We start from the raw sequence: 15,536 nt of genomic DNA on the forward strand, positions 1-15,536 counted from the left end.
AGCTAGCACTGTAAGGTGTATTCCAGAAAATCAATGGGATATTTGTGCAGGGTGTTCATTTAAGGCTTTGTTCTGGCCTCTTCTCCTTGCCCTGTCCCCATACCACTGGCTATTTCTCCTCCAGTGCTAACACTCAGGAACCTCAGTGTGGTTTATATTTAGGGAGCCCCAAATCTGGTAGGCCCTTAAGCTGTTGGACTTATGCACTATTTCACCCAAATGAGCATGGTCTGATGGGCTCTCCAAAGATTCAGATGGGAACCATGGGGTTCCTGCTGGGATGTGGCTCTGCTCAGGGGCAGGGACGACACTTAGAAGTCTATCTGTGAGCACACTTGGTGAGTGATGCTGACTGTGATTGTTGCCCCCTGTTTATAGTGTCCTTGAAAGGACAAAATCCCTCACATGAAAGAGGCAGCACAACGCTCTGTGCAGAGGGAACTCTGGGGAAGGATGAAGGCCCTGGGCTAAGCTGCTGCTTCTTTACAGCAGAGTCAGTGCTGAGCTCTGTCCATCCAGGACAGAACTGGGAAACCTGGGAACCCCGTCCAGTTTCTCTTCCATGACAATGAGAAGCTCAAGAGTCTGCCCTTTCTGTAGCTCCCAGCTGTCCACTCACTGTTGCCCTTCAGACTCAGGGGGGTTGATGGAGTCTGATTGGTGGGTCAAGCCTCAGGTATTCCTTCAGTGTTTGTGATCTATGGTCACAGCTTAAAGTTCCTTTCCCAATCCAGCTATGACACTTGAGATGCAGAACAGAGGTAGAAGCAGAGATGGAGGTTTTTTTTAGAACATACCTGGTCATTTGCTGGGATAGTCATTCCCTTGCCTTCCCTGCCAGATCTTTTTCTTCTTGTGTCCCCATGACTGTTCAGGGTTTGGGCTTTTGCCCATCTCTTGATTGTGGGCCTAGATACTCAAGGTAACCACAAAATGCCATCGATTGCCCCTCAGTGCTCTCCCTGCTAACCTTATATGATCCTGACATACTCAGGCGGTATGAACAGGAGGTCCTAGCTCTAAGTAGCTCTGATAAGTCATCCTGTTCTGGCTTCATCTGGGTAATGCTGATTGATATTTCCTACCAGGCTGCCTTGGACTATGTGCACCATAACAACACCCTTTTTAGCACTTTCTGGTTACAGTTTTCTGCTCTACTTGTTATACCTATGGGGGGCATGGCTCTTAGGGTAAGAAAAATTGGATGGTACTTAGTAAGAGGGTGAATGCCCGTCTCTCCATTTGGCTTCTATCTGACGTGACTGGAGGTGGTAGTGGTAAGAACTGAGTCGAGCCCCCCAGACTCTCAGTTTGTTCCCCAGCCTGTGATCCCCCTGCCTCTCTACACACTGGCATTGTCCTAACACTGTTGCTCTGGCTTCTTTCAGGTCACCCAACTTGCCTGCAGTTTACCCTGAACATGACCGAGGCGGTTAAGACCTACAAATGGCAGTGCATCGAGTGCAAATCCTGTATCCTGTGTGGGACCTCGGAGAATGATGTGAGTTTGGGCTATCCTGGTGACAGGAAGAGACTGAGGGGGCTGCAGGCCTTCTGAGAGGTGAAGGGGAGACAGGAACTGGGTTCCTGGAGAAAATGACAGACTTTCTAGCCTCTACAGCCTTTGGGACCCTTGTACTTTTGCCTTGGGCCTTGGGGCCCCTGTATCTTAAGGAAAAGATGTTAGTGGTCACCAGCAGGGAATGCCCTTTCGGCCATTATCCTTAGCAGTCTGGCCACTTGCTCTCCAGAGTTCAGAGCCTATGGTGACGACCAGTGCCTTGAGTGGGATGCTCTCGGCTGTTTCACATTTTAGTGCATGATCTCACTTGGATGACATGGTAAATACAAAAAAATACAAACGACTCAACAACTTTTTCTCAATCATGAATGATTTCAAACCCGTACAAAGGCTGAGAGAGTAAGGAAGCTGATGCGTGCTACCCCAGCTTCAACCATGGACATCGTGTCCAATCTTATCTCAGAAGGACGATTGCTTTATCCTTTATGTGTGCATTATATGTAAGTGTTCGTGTAGGCATGTGTCCATGTGTTTGCACGTATGGAGTCTGGATTTCCATATCAGCTATCTCCCTCCATCATTCCCCACCTTAACTTTTGAGAGCAATAGCTCACTGATCCCAGGACTCCTCAGTTGGGCTAGCCTGGCTGGCCATTGAGCTCCAGGTGTCCTTTTGTCTACAGACATGGCTTCCTCTACCCAAAGCTGGGGTGTCAGGGGTGCACTGCTATACCTAACTTTTACACGGGTGCTGGGAGCTTGAACTCGGTCCTCACACTTGGGCAGCAGGCATTTCACCAACTGAGCATCTTTCCAGCTGTTCCACAGGATGCTCCACAAGCCATAGCTTCATGGTTACCAGCACGTGGACAATTCTACAGCACAGAACTCTCATTCATGCATAAAATTATTTAAAAATGTTGTATAAAATCACCTTTAGGACATGTGTGTAATGCATATACAAAACACACGAACTTTGTCTTTCTTTTTGGATTTCAACTCAGAGATGCCTCGTTACATACACAGATCTGAAACACTTCTGCTTCAAGCACTCCAAATGTGGGCAATTTAACCTGTATTAAGATACTAGTTTCATGTAATGGGGAGCATGCCGGGGAAACTGTGGAGAATCAATGATAGGGCTAACTTGAATCTACAAAGTGAAAACTAGGGGCTGGAGAAATGGCTCAGTGGCTTAAAGCATCTTCTGTTCTTGCAGAGGAACCAAGTTCTGTTTTCAACATCTATACCAGGTTGCTCGTCAATGTCTGAATCTCCAGCCCTATATGATCAGACACGTCTCGCCTTTGCCAACACCTGCTCTCATGTGTGCATACCCACACATAGACAGTCAGACAGATAGACATATACATAATTAAAAATAAATCTTACAAAAGTAAAAACTAAATTTAACTACGTGCGAAACCACAAAGGTCAGGTGGAATGATGTCCTATGATATGAAATGATTCAGTACTGCAGAGACATCAGTTATGCCTGTGTCAATTTGCAAATGGACACCAGAAGCAACAACAATATTAACAAGTTTGCCTTGTGGAGTTAGGCAAAGGTAATACTTACATCCCTATGGAAGAAGAAGAAGAGGAAGAAGAGGAAGGTGGAGGAGAAGGTTCAGATAGCAGAGGAAGGGCCAAGGTTTTATCTAGGCTATAAAGTAGTTGATAGTATGCAAGAAGTCCTGAGTTCAATCTTCAGTTCAGTAGAAGCCAGGCAGAGTAGTGTATGCCTGTGATCACAGCGTTTGGGAGGTAGAAGCAGGAGGATCAAAAGTTCAACGTCACCCTTGCCTACACAGTGAACTTTGGGCCAGCCTGGACTACATAAAACCCTGATTTAAAAAAGAAAATAGCCAAGGAAATTCTGATAAACTGTGCTGAAAACAGGAACCAGCAGACATTAAACCCTTTGGGGAGCCCCCAGAGTGGAACAGTGTGGTAGTGATGTGTGAATGGACAAATAGTTCAGTTGGAAGAAAATAGAAAACCTATGAATAGGCCCACCTACATAAGGGAATATGGTACAGGATAAAGGCTGCATCTAAAATTGCCATGTCAAAGATAGACTTTTTAATGAATGATGCTGGGACAATAGGGGAGCCATTGGGGAAAAGACAAAATTAGCTTCATACCTCACACCAGACATAAGAATTTCAATGTAAAAAGTAAGACCAGAGCAGTACCAGATTCTTCTTTCATTTCAACACTGGGAAAGGTTTTCCAGTTGACTCAAAACAGAGACGCAATAAAATGAAATAATGAGAAATTAGACTCCATGAAAATTTGCATAGTCAAAACCATGACACAGTCAAAGGATGACTGACAAGCTGGGCGGATGTATCTGTAACGGCTACAGACGAAGGTCCAGTGGTCCCAGGATAGGAAGAGCTCTGATGAATGGGAGACAGAGAAGCAGGAACTTGATAGACAAGGAGAAACGTGCATGGAAGATGATTCATAAACAATAGAAGAATGAGCCCTAAGCCTTGAAATAAATACTTAAATAAACACTCACAGTGAAAGAGACTCAAAACAAAACCAAGATCCTGTTTCTCGCCTATCTGACAGACAAAAGTTTTCAAGTGTAACAATTTGTAAAGCTATGGGATAATCGGTTCCAGCATCTAGCACTAGAGGGTGCGTACAGCCCTTCTGGGGTGAAGGATTTGGTAATCTCTAACAAAACTATTGCACAGTTAATTTTGACTGAGCCATCCCATCTGTGGGAATCTACCCTGAGGGGTAAGTCCCACTACAGAAATAGATGTGTGTGAGGTGACTTATTAATTAAAAATATCAGAAATAACCTCCATGCACATAGTAGAAAAATGATCAGCTAAGGCATTAGCTTAATTACTAATTAATTGGTTGAACAATGAAGTACAATGCAGCTGTATAAAGAATGAGGAGGATAGTTATGCATGGATGTGTGATAAGTTCCATAAACCAAAGAAAGTTAAACCAACATCTACTGATGGTAGGCTGCGTTTATTGTAAGGAAAATGCTATATAAGGAAACATACATATATCTGTGCACACTTATGTAAAAGAATAAACAAGGAGGTGACAGGGTGGTTATCTTCAGGGGTTGATGGAAATGGGGAGGAGAGAGACGTGATGTAGGAATGGGTGGGGCTACAGGAGGACCAGCACGGCCTTGGGAATGCTCATTTTAGATAGATTGGATCAAGAGAAAGCCATAAACTGATACATGTTTGATGCTAACCAGAAGGCTAGGGAAACTAAACAGTAATCAATGAATCCAGCTATACAACAAGCAGATAGCATGACCAGACGGAGGAGCGGGGAGAATAGTCAGCCTAAGTTGTCTGGGAAAATGGTCTTTTGACTGCACTGTAAGACTAAAGACAGACACAGCTGCATGACCAATGCTGTGTGCTAGCTAAGAAATTTATTTTCATGGATATAGGGATTAGTAATTCTGAAACGACTTCATATGTATTACGTCTAAGTGAGTAACTGACTGTTGTGATGAGAGTCATGGATCTAAAAGCCAGAGTAATGGGAAGAGACCCAGACCCACAGCTCAGCATTAGATGGAGTTCAGGGAGTCTTACAGAAGAGCTGAGGGAAGGATTGAGGGACCTGAAGAGGATAGAGACTTCACAGAAAGACCAACAGAAACAACTAACTGGACCCTTGGGGACTCCCAGAGACTAGACCCTCTGCACATATGTGGCAGATGTGCAGCTTGGTCTTCAGACAGGTCCCCCGATAACTGGAGCAGGAGCTATCCCTGAATCTGTTGCCTGTGGGTTCCATTCCCCTAACTGGACCACCGTGTCTGGCCTCAGTGGGAGAGGACGAGCCTAGTCCTGCAGTGACTTGATTAGCTGGAGTTGAGGAGGGGTAGAGGGAATGGGAGGAAGATCTGTATGGCGGGTTACTTCGAAGAGAGGGGGTGCTGATACTGTGATGTAAAGTAAATAAATAAATAAATTTTAAAAATAAGATGGAAAGTGGAAAAAAAAGAATAACATAAAACAGTAGGGGACAAGCCTGAAGCCTGTGACTTTAGGCGTGTGTGTGTGTGTGTGAGTGTGTGTGTACTCATGGTTTTTAATATAGCAAGTATCTTTGTTTATAAATATAGACCTTGATATGGATGTATTCATATGCCCCTATGCATACATTTATTTCCTAGATCTGTTGGCAAAGTTAGTCAGCTTCTCATTACTACAGCAACGTACCTAAGACAATTTGTAAAGAGAAAGGAATTATCTAACTCATGGTTTTGGAGGTTATAAAGGTTTCAGTTCAAAATCAAGCGGCCAAGTTACTTTGGGTTTTGGTGAGGATACTTAACAAGACATGCATGTAACAGGGAAAAAGGCAGTCATATAACAAAAGAGAAAAGGAAGAGGAAGGGATGGAAGGGGAGGGGGAGGGGAGACTATGAATGAGAGTGAAGACTCAGGTTCCACAGTCCCTTTCAAAGTATATCTGCAGTGACTTAAAGCCTTGCTACTAGGCCCCACCTCCTTGAGGCCTCTGACACTTCCCCAACACCGTTGCCCTGGGCACCAAGCTTACATAGACCTTTGTCATTGACAAAGATGACATTGCCCCTCTTCAGACCTAGTAAGGACCTAGAAATAATGAGGACACCCAACTCCCAGAGGTCGGTTCTAAGTAGCATTCTCTAGTAAAGAGAGCCAGAGAGCCTTAGAGAAATGACCGGTGCCAGGGCTCAGGTACCAACGTCACAGGACATGCCTGGAATATCTTGTGATGTCAGGAAGTAGGGTTGTGCTAAGAAAAAAAAAAGTAGTAGAGTGTGTAAAGGAAAAAGAACCAGCCTGAAGGAGCACTTAATGGATGAACAGGAACAACTGAGAAAGAAAACGATTAGACTGTTGTCCTGTCATGTAAAGAATACACAAATATCCATTCTTATAGTATGAAGTTGGTAGGATGGATAAAGGAAGAGAGGGAGGGAAGAAGGGAGGGAGGGAGGGAGGGAGGGGCAGAGGGAGGGACAGAGGGACGGAGGGAGGGATGGAGGGATAAGAAGAGAACATACTTCCTTAGGGTAGTGTTCTAGTGAATAAATACAAAAGGATAAACCAGAGGCGAGCCTGCAGTTAGGCAAGAACCATGACATTACATTTTTTAAAATGTATTGAGTGAAATTATGTGAAACATAATATTTCATAAACCGGATATTTGCACAAACTCAAGATATGTCTCCGATTGTGTAGTACCAAAGGAAAATTAGTAACTTCACTCACAGTTATCACCTTAGTCTTCATACAGGGAAAAAGAAAATCTAGCCCAAAGCATCCAGTGATGTTTATAAAATCCTCAACCAGACCCATCAAAAGCATCATGTTCCTGACAGCATAAACAGCCCCTGAGTGTCTATGAAGGCTTCCCTCAGCCTCAGAGAAGTGTCAACTTTTAGTGGACAGGGGTGTATTCAGACTCTGGGTGCCACAAGATGCTGAGAATATAAAGCCCGAGAGAAAACATTTACAGTGCCCTCTTCAGGATCAGGGAACACTGTAGAAAGAATGTAAGCACCAAAGATGACGTCTCTGGCATGCTATCCTCTAAGTAGGTCATATCATGGAAGCCATGAACACTTCGCCGCTGTGTACTGGCCCTGGGTCATCACAAGTCAGACCTTTCTGGCAGTCAGCTACAGATGGAAAGGGATTCATAGGACTCGGCCACTGTTGCAATATGGGCAACTAGCAAATAATGTGATTGGAGGGTTGAGTAGTATCCACTTGTGTGCTGACTGATGGGCCCACCAGACTCTAATGGATAGTTTCAAAGCTAGGGTCACACAGATGCCCCAGTTAAACTGTGTGAGACACAAAACAAAACGTTATGAATATGGGAGAAAGAGATTTGTAAGATAGAGTGGGAATTCTTACCGGTGAGGGTGGGAGAGAAATAAGAGAGAGGTTGTGGGGGAACCCAACCAGAATATGTGATAAACATGTATGAAATCGCCAACAAATGCAATTTATTAATTAAAATTTGTCAAGGTAATGAAAGATAAATTGGAACTATCACAGATTGAGAGACACAAAGAAAAGACAAGTAAACACAAGTTGGGACATAGCTGGACTTGGCTGAGTGTTTGTGCACCAGCCGTGGAGCCTTGAGTTCTGTCTCCGGTGCTGTGTGAGCTACTGGTGGTAGCTCACACCTGTAATCCTAGCATTTGGAGGTAGAAGAGAAGGGCCAGGAGTTCAAGGTTGTCTTTGGTTACATGGTGATTTTGAGGTCATCCTGGGCTATATGAAACCCTGTCCCTCAAATACAAAGGTCTGTGAGATAGCTCTGTGAGTAAAGGCAGTTACCCCCAAGCTGAAGGACAGGAGTTTGATCTCTAGTACCCACATGTGGAAAGAGAAAACTGACTCCAATGAGTTGTCCTCTGACTTCCACAGGGGTGCTAGAGTATGTACCCTACCCCCAACAATAAATAGGTAAAAGAACAAAGTAGCAAACTGACCCCACCCCCACAAAACAAGAGAGTAAGTGCTGTATAGGATCCTGGGAAAGAGGAAGCAAAGGAGAAGACGGAGGAAACTAGAGCCTTCTCTGTAGACTTGTTAGCAACACTTACCAGCAATGTGTAAGATGTTACTGTTTGCAAAAGCTACATAGAAAGTAGAGAAACTGTCATGTCTGCAACTTTCCTCTAAGTCTACAATGGTATCAAAGTAAATAAAAATGTCCAATTTTCCTAACATCTTCCTCAGTCTTAAAAATACTCCCTTTATCAGCTGAAGAACTTAAACATATTTTGTTTCCATCCATTGCAGTAAAATTCTCTTCAGTCTGTGGGTACATTCAGGCTGGAGCCTAAGCCCTTTCGACATGATCATGAGAGCTCTTGGTAGCTTCCTTGCTTTTGGACAAAGAAAGATATCTGTACACTTCATGTGATAGTATAAACCTCCCAAAGACTGCTGGTCTAGAGGGCTGATGTTTACAGTGTTGGTCATTTTTTCAGACATTTCCAGTGGCAGAGCAAGAACTTATTTTTGTTTATTTAAAAGATAAAGCACAACATTTATTTATTGAACTATTTCTATTGTTGTGCAGTTTTTCTATTAATTTTCTTCTGATCTCATGTCTCTGCCTTCCTTCAGTCATGTGAAACGTTTTGCTTCTCAGTGGATACCATCACCATCACACATCTGATACACATACAGCAAGCTATCGCAGATGACCAGTTCCAATATTATCATCAATAATATAATTGCTGAAACATACACGCATGCACACACACACACTTATCTTTGTTGTTAAGATCACGTATTAGCTGGATTCTCTGGAGGTAGGGGCAGAAATAGAGGTCAAAGCCAGACTAGGCTATACAGCAAGACCCTGAACCAAATGAAAACCAATATAAAAAAGATAAGTAGTCACCCAAAATACTTGCTATTTGTAGTTGTGTCATTAGATAGATATACAAATATATTCACTTATGGCAAATTCACTTTTAAGAGCAGAGTAAGATTTTAATTTTGTTTTGCGACTATATAAAATAGTTCTACAAACAAAGCTAGAAAGAATGATGTATCCAGGAAAGTCTAACTTCCATTTCCTGATTTGCTAACATATGACCACTTAAAATTATGAAGGTTGTCTTTACATTTCATTTAAATGTAAGCATGCATATTGTATACTGAATCCACAACCAAATGGTAAGAGGTAGGTATGTTTTCTCCATTCTGAATTTTTTCCATTGACTATCCCAGAAGTCCTTCCACAGTGATCTACAGCCATACTTTCTACGGTTTCATGGTTCTTTGTTTTATTCAGCTAGTCTCTTTCTGGCTAGTGTTCGGATTTCGTCTAGACTTTGGTTGGTCGTCTTGAGAGTGTTAACACAGAGCCTTAGTGGGAGTCCATTCAAGAGTAGGATTGTTGCTGGGACATTGGGGATTTTCTTACGCATCTCCTGGAGATCCCAGAATGAGATTCCTACCCATCAGCACTGGAGCCTTCCATGGATACAGCTTCTTAGGTATGGGAGTTAGAGCTCCTTTAAGATTGAACTTTATCTGGGAGTTAGCATGAGAGAACCTTTCTCTGAAAAGGAGACAGGAAAGAAGGAACAGCAGTGCCAGACAACTACATGTGACAAACGTGTTTGCACCCTCATACACTTGAATTCTTTGGGGGTGGGGGCAGGGAGTCCAGTCTAAGGTGTTCTTCCTTTTTGTAACCTGTGTGAATGCTATGGCAGGGACATCACTACTAAAGTCACTTGTCTTTGTGCCACAATCAAATCATATCACTCCACAATCATTTCATTCCACCACTTCCGTTGGCTTTGAAGCCATGGTGTACCTTCTGGGAGTCAAGCTAGTATGCTAGTTTTCACTCCCTTCCCTGACTGGGCTTCTTTTGGTCTCTTTAGTCCCTTAATGCTGATGTGACAGTGTGTTCTTGACTTTCCTCGAGGTCATTGATCTTCAGTGAAAGCCATGGATTCACTCTATTTTCAGAAATACACATTTTCTCAAAATATACATTTCTACCCATCAACCCAGTTGTGCGTAGCATCTCACGGACAGCCCTCCTCGAACACCATTTCAGAGACGTCTGCTGTCACACACGCTGAACTTCCTCTCCTAGGACCTCCACTTGCTATCAAATCAGTATGAACTTCCAAAGCCATAACTCAGGCCTGGGACTCTGTCCTGATCTCCAGTATCCAGGTCAACCCTCCCTGGTGACCTTGGATCTATAGTTGAGGCTGTCCTCTCTCTCCAGCTCCCATGGCCACTTTCCTGCCCATGCCCCAGTGGCTAACTATGCCACAACCCAGACATCCACCCCAAGTGGTGACTATTTCCTCATTTCACTGCCACAGCCTTACTTCAGGCTGTCACCACCCTTCACCTGTGTGACTATCTTCTACTTCTAGAACCAACCAATATATTCCTCCTTCTCCACCCCTCAGGCTCCAGCCCCTAGCCAGGGAGGGGGCTTTTCTTAACACCTACATTTAAAGCCTGATGGAATTCTGAAATGCCACAGACGCCTCCACCAAGTATAGCTGTTGTCCATTGCACAGATGGACAAGTAGAAATTCAATCCATGTGTTAGGCTATTGTCATATTGTGGGGGTGGAGGCAGAGAAAGCCATAACATTACTGGTCATAGGAGTTCAGGACAAGGAATCTCTGTGAGTTTGAGTGTAAGGTAGCCATCAGGGAAGACTTCAAAGAAAATGAGTTGAGAAGGGCCCTGTACTGGATGGTTTTGTGTGTCAACTTGAAGCAAGCTAGAGTCATCAGAGAGAAAGAAAGCCTCCCTTGAGGAAATGCCTTCATGAGATCCAGCTGTAAGGCATTTTCTCTATTAGTGATCAATGGGGGAGGGCCCAGCCCATTGTGGGTGGTGCCATTCCTGCGCTGATGGTCCTGGGTTCTATAAGAAAGCAGGCTGAGCAAGCCAGTAAACAGCACCCCTCCATGGCCTCTGCATCAGCTACTGCCTCCAGGTTCCTTCCCTGTGTGAGTTCCTGTCCTGACTTCCTTCAGCAATGAACATCAATGTGGAAGTGTAAGCTGAATAAACCCTTCCTCCACCCCAAACTTGCTTTTTGGTCATGGTGTTTCATCATAGTAATAGAAACCATAACTAAGACAAGCCCAAAGGTGGCGAGGGATTTGGAGAGGCAGAGGGTGAATTTTAGGTGTCAATAAAGTACAGCTGTGTTTAAGGGACAGTGAGGACCCCAAACGGGGCCTGGAAAGTTGATCTATGGAGTAAGAGAGAGGAATAAGTGGGAGGAAGGCACTGTTCTCAAGTAATTGCATCTCTCTCCTCCTCTCTGTATCTGCCAGGACCAGCTACTCTTCTGTGATGACTGTGACCGTGGTTATCACATGTACTGTTTAAATCCCCCGGTGGCTGAGCCCCCAGAAGGTAATGATGATAACTCAACAACAACAACAACAACAACAACAGCTACCACACCCATGTTTTATTGATCCTTTATTATGGTGCAGACCTTGTGCTAAGGGCTTTTTGAATTTTGTCTCATATAATTATCACTACCCAATGAGGTGGGACTGACTACTAACAAAGGGCACACGAGGAAACTGAGGCACAGTGCAACCAGATGAAATTTCAATGGGTCAAAGACACGTTTCTCAGATGTGTGGCTGTGACATCGGGGTGGGGGGTGGGGTGAGCACCAAGGGAACTAGTACAGGTTCACTATCGGGGTGCAACTAAGGGGCGAGGCTTTTTATAACAATTGCTCTGGTAGCTCTGCATCGCCTTTTCACTAAGCGATTGACTTTGCACGCCTTCAGGACAGAGACTTGGTCTCTGAATTATAAAAGTCAAAGAAACTAGGAGTTCCCAGACATTGAGGCGATTAGGCTGGGGCCCAAGAGTTTGGAGGAACGCTGCTACTGATGCTATTTTGTCTCTTACAGGAAGCTGGAGCTGCCATTTATGCTGGGAGTTGCTCAAAGAGAAAGCCTCGGCCTTTGGCTGCCAGGCCTAGGGCCCCAGGTCATAGAATGCAGCCTGCCACTAGAGAGGCTGAACTGAAGCCCTGTTCAACCCAGATGGAGGTCTCCTCCTGTGTATGCACACAGACCAACTGCAAGGAAAACGAATCGTTACAGAAGGGAACGGAGGGAGCAAGGGGTCCATTCACCTCTCACCCTACCCGTGACCTCCGGCCCCACGCATACGTCAGCCAGCACTTCCTCATTTCTACCAGCGTGAACATGGCACGTTTGAAGAACAATCCAGCCCCAGCTCTGTGGAACCTTCCTCGTGTTCACCCTCACAGGCATCCCTTTCGTTGCTTCCCATTTTAGAGGAAGCCATCTTGTGACTGCTCATCAACCACTCGTGTTGTGTGGTGTGGTTCTTGTTTTGTTTTTCTATTGTTTTTCAAGAACTTGTCACACAGCGTCCTCACCCTCAGCTTGGGCTCTTCACCCTAAAACTCTCACAGAGGAACCAAATGCTGTGGCCAAGCTCTCGCTTATTTACTAGCCTCACTGGAAACATCCATGTTTGGAGGCCATCTTGAAGACGGAACTTGGGAACATCTTGGTTTCCTTAGTCTCTGCTAAGAAGAGGAATTGTAGGTTTTGAGCCTCAGCGATAGCATCCACAGCTGCGATGGCCTTGATCCATTGCACAGCCACTTGATGAGGGGTTCAGAGGGCCTGGGAGACGGAAGGAAAACTTGGGGCCCCTGCTATAACCATTCAGTATTTGCTGTTCCTCAAGAGGGACTTTGTGAGGGACCAGGTGGTTCCTTGACCTTCAGAACTGTGGTGTCCTTGAGGTGAGACGACACAGTCTCTAAACACAGGAAAGTGTTGAAGATCCTGCTCCCAACTGAACTGAGCGTGAAGGTCTGGCTCAGTCTCTGGGGGTGGGACTCAAGCTCTGGAGAGGTGGGCAAAGGCTGCCCATTCAGTAATTCAGTGTTGGATAGAAGAGACTGTACGTAGCTTTGAGAAACCCTCCAGTATTGATGCTACACTTTGGATTTCTTTTCTGGGCCATTTCTTCCTTCCATGTAGTATATGTTTGCCAGTGACCACTGAGATGTGACTGGAAATTTTAGAACGGAGGAAAGATGAACGTTACTTAACCAGATCATTGGGCACGGTGATTACTCGTGACTGGGTGGCAATGATTCAGAACCCTAGTCTGTTCTTGCACCCTGGTTTCCCCCAGATGGGATGGGCTCTCGTTTGAAGCAAAGTTTCTAGAAGAAACATGTAGGGGGGGCCTAGATTCCGAGAACTCAGAGGAGAAGCCTCGAGGGCTGGAGTGGGCTGGGCTGTCCTTGAATCACAGCAGCAGCATGATGACTGACACATTTCTGGAAAAATCATTTGCCCAAAGGGCAGGTCTCTGTGAGCAGGACCCTGCGCATGCTCGGCTTCCCTGGAATCAGCTCCATCGCTGTGGTCCAGCAGCTAGCAACAAAGGCCTGGGTTATTTTTAGTCTTCAGCTCCTGAAGAAGCCCCTGGAGACCTGGGCTGGCTGGGCCCCTCTGCCCAGCTGCAGCATGGCCTCTGCCACGCCACAGGAGTCATCCTCCCCCTGGCTAATTGCTCTTGGCACGTGGACCCAGGGCAGCCTGGCATGAAACCAAGCAGTGTGCCCCTCCCTGCAACTTCTTTGGAGAGTGACCTGTGGCAAGAGAGTGGGGGTCACTCTCCTGCAGGCCCTGTGGCCTCAGAGCTAGTTCCATGCATACGAAATGATCTCATTTAAAGGGCCCCTGTCCGGAGAGCCTCTCTCTCCTCCTCTCAAGCTCTCTTCTTCCTCCTGCTGGTTGCTGTGCCTGTGTGGCTTCATAGGGCCCAAGGAACGCTGGCAGAATGGCCCATCTCCACAGAGGGGGACATCCCTCTTCAGACTCTGCTGGCTCTCTCTTCCCACAAAACCTAAAGCAGAGTATTTGCAAAGGCTAATCACCTGGTTGGGGAATCCATATAAATTAATTGGGGGGGGGGGAGGTCCAAATGTTCTGGAATACTATACTGGCTTAAAGGTGGGAAAAAATAAGTCTAAAACCCCTCTACCTTTATGGCCCTGAGACTTGACAAGTTCCCTTCTGGAGTGTACATGAGTCTGTTCTCTACAGAAATGCCGATGTTCTATATCCAGCCATGCTTGTGCTCACCCAAGCTGATGGCGATTCTGCCTCCCTAGCCAAGTCAAGGCAGCAGTTGGAGCTTGTCCACAGCGCTGAGGCTGCCCAACACTCTCAGTCTCTTAAGGAAGGCTCCGGGGCCTCCTTCTCTTCTCTTTCACTTGTCCTGGAAAATGGGTTCAGCCTTTGTGCTTCAGAGGTTTTGAGTTGATTCCCTATGGAGAGAGTGGAAAGAGCAGCTCAGCTTAAAGATGTCCTGTCAGGGTATGGCAGGCCAGGTCTCCAGAGCCATCCTCCTACATCGGAAAAAGAAGGCATTAGTAAAGTAAAAATGATATCTTCTTTCTCAGAGCCTTGGAATGAATGAGCAGCAATCAGAGGGTCAGGGTTCTCGTGTTCCTCCTACCCCTGAATAGTGTGTGACCTTGGACAAATCACTTAGTACCCTCAAATCTCGATGTACCCATCTGTAAGATAGAAATGAGAACACTCGCCTTTTCTATTCCACACTGACACTGAGAGGGGTCCAAAATACAATGTTACATAAACCACCAACTGCAATCATGGTCTTCATGGTCACAGCCCTGGCTTAGGAGCCCAGACCACGGACAACCTGGCTCTTGACATGTAAACCTCTATCTTTCAAGAGGGAGATTTCAAGAAGGTTTCTAGTCACAAGAAGGTGACTTCAGAAAGCATTTGGAGTTCCCACAGACAAGCCAGGCCATGATTGGGCTTGGGTAATGATGGGAGGTGTGCAGGGTTTGGGGACTTGAGGGCGAAGATACCATAGATGCATGTGCATGTGGACAGATAGACACAGACACACAGACAGACAGACAGACAGACAGACACACACACACACACACACACACACACACACCATCAGCATGATCAACCACTTGGAATGGGAGCCAACTTCTATGGAGGGCACTGTGCACTTGTTCAAATGTAGTAGTCTCTTTTTTAGCTGGTTAACTCTGGTCAGGTGACTTTGCCTCTCTGCGCCTCACTGTCCACAAGTGTGAGGCAGAGAAGTTTGGCCTGTCTAGAGATCTAGCAGGGCTATTAGAGTCATGCTTGTTAAGACGTGTCATGGCGCAGGCCTTGCTAACAGTGGGGCTTTCAGTCTGTAGTAGCCGCTGCTATTCTAGCCAGAGGTCACTAAGGGGAGACAATGATTCTGTTGAGGACCCCTCAGGTCCCTGACAGGGTCACTCTGCTCTGCTCCAGTCTTACATCCTTAACCGGCTGAAAAACCCCAGCTGGAAGATAAACTCCTATTTCTTTCTAGATAATCTTGAGACCCTGCATTTGGGTAAACCCAGGACAGGCAACTGGCAAGGAGAGAGGAG

The 15,536-nt window shown here is 45.6% G+C and overlaps 1 protein-coding gene across 1 annotated transcript; it reads left to right on the plus strand.

The window, feature by feature from the left end:
* Positions 1 to 1,413: 1,413 nt before the first annotated feature.
* LOC114633594 (zinc finger protein DPF3-like) lies at positions 1,414 to 13,145 on the plus strand. The gene is made up of 3 exons (XM_028782158.1): positions 1,414 to 1,501; positions 11,383 to 11,464; positions 11,983 to 13,145. Exons 1-3 carry the CDS (start codon positions 1,421 to 1,423, stop codon positions 12,051 to 12,053), a joined length of 234 nt encoding a protein of 77 aa, XP_028637991.1. The 5' UTR covers positions 1,414 to 1,420; the 3' UTR covers positions 12,054 to 13,145.
* The last annotated feature ends 2,391 nt before the right edge of the window (positions 13,146 to 15,536 follow it).

This window comes from Grammomys surdaster, unplaced genomic scaffold (genome assembly GCF_004785775.1).
Source record: "Grammomys surdaster isolate TR1022 unplaced genomic scaffold, NIH_TR_1.0 721, whole genome shotgun sequence".
Taxonomy (NCBI): Eukaryota; Metazoa; Chordata; class Mammalia; order Rodentia; family Muridae; genus Grammomys; species Grammomys surdaster.

What these genes read in the sequence shown, in the direction of transcription:
- LOC114633594 (XM_028782158.1), top strand. Translation starts at nt 1,421, where the DNA reads ATGACCGAGGCGGTTAAGACCTACAAATGGCAGTGCATCGAGTGCAAA. An exon ending in GTGGGACCTCGGAGAATGAT is followed by an intron (nt 1,502 to 11,382) that starts GTGAGTTTGGGC and finishes TGTATCTGCCAG; the next exon opens with GACCAGCTACTCTTCTGTGA. An exon ending in GGTGGCTGAGCCCCCAGAAG is followed by an intron (nt 11,465 to 11,982) that starts GTAATGATGATA and finishes TGTCTCTTACAG; the next exon opens with GAAGCTGGAGCTGCCATTTA.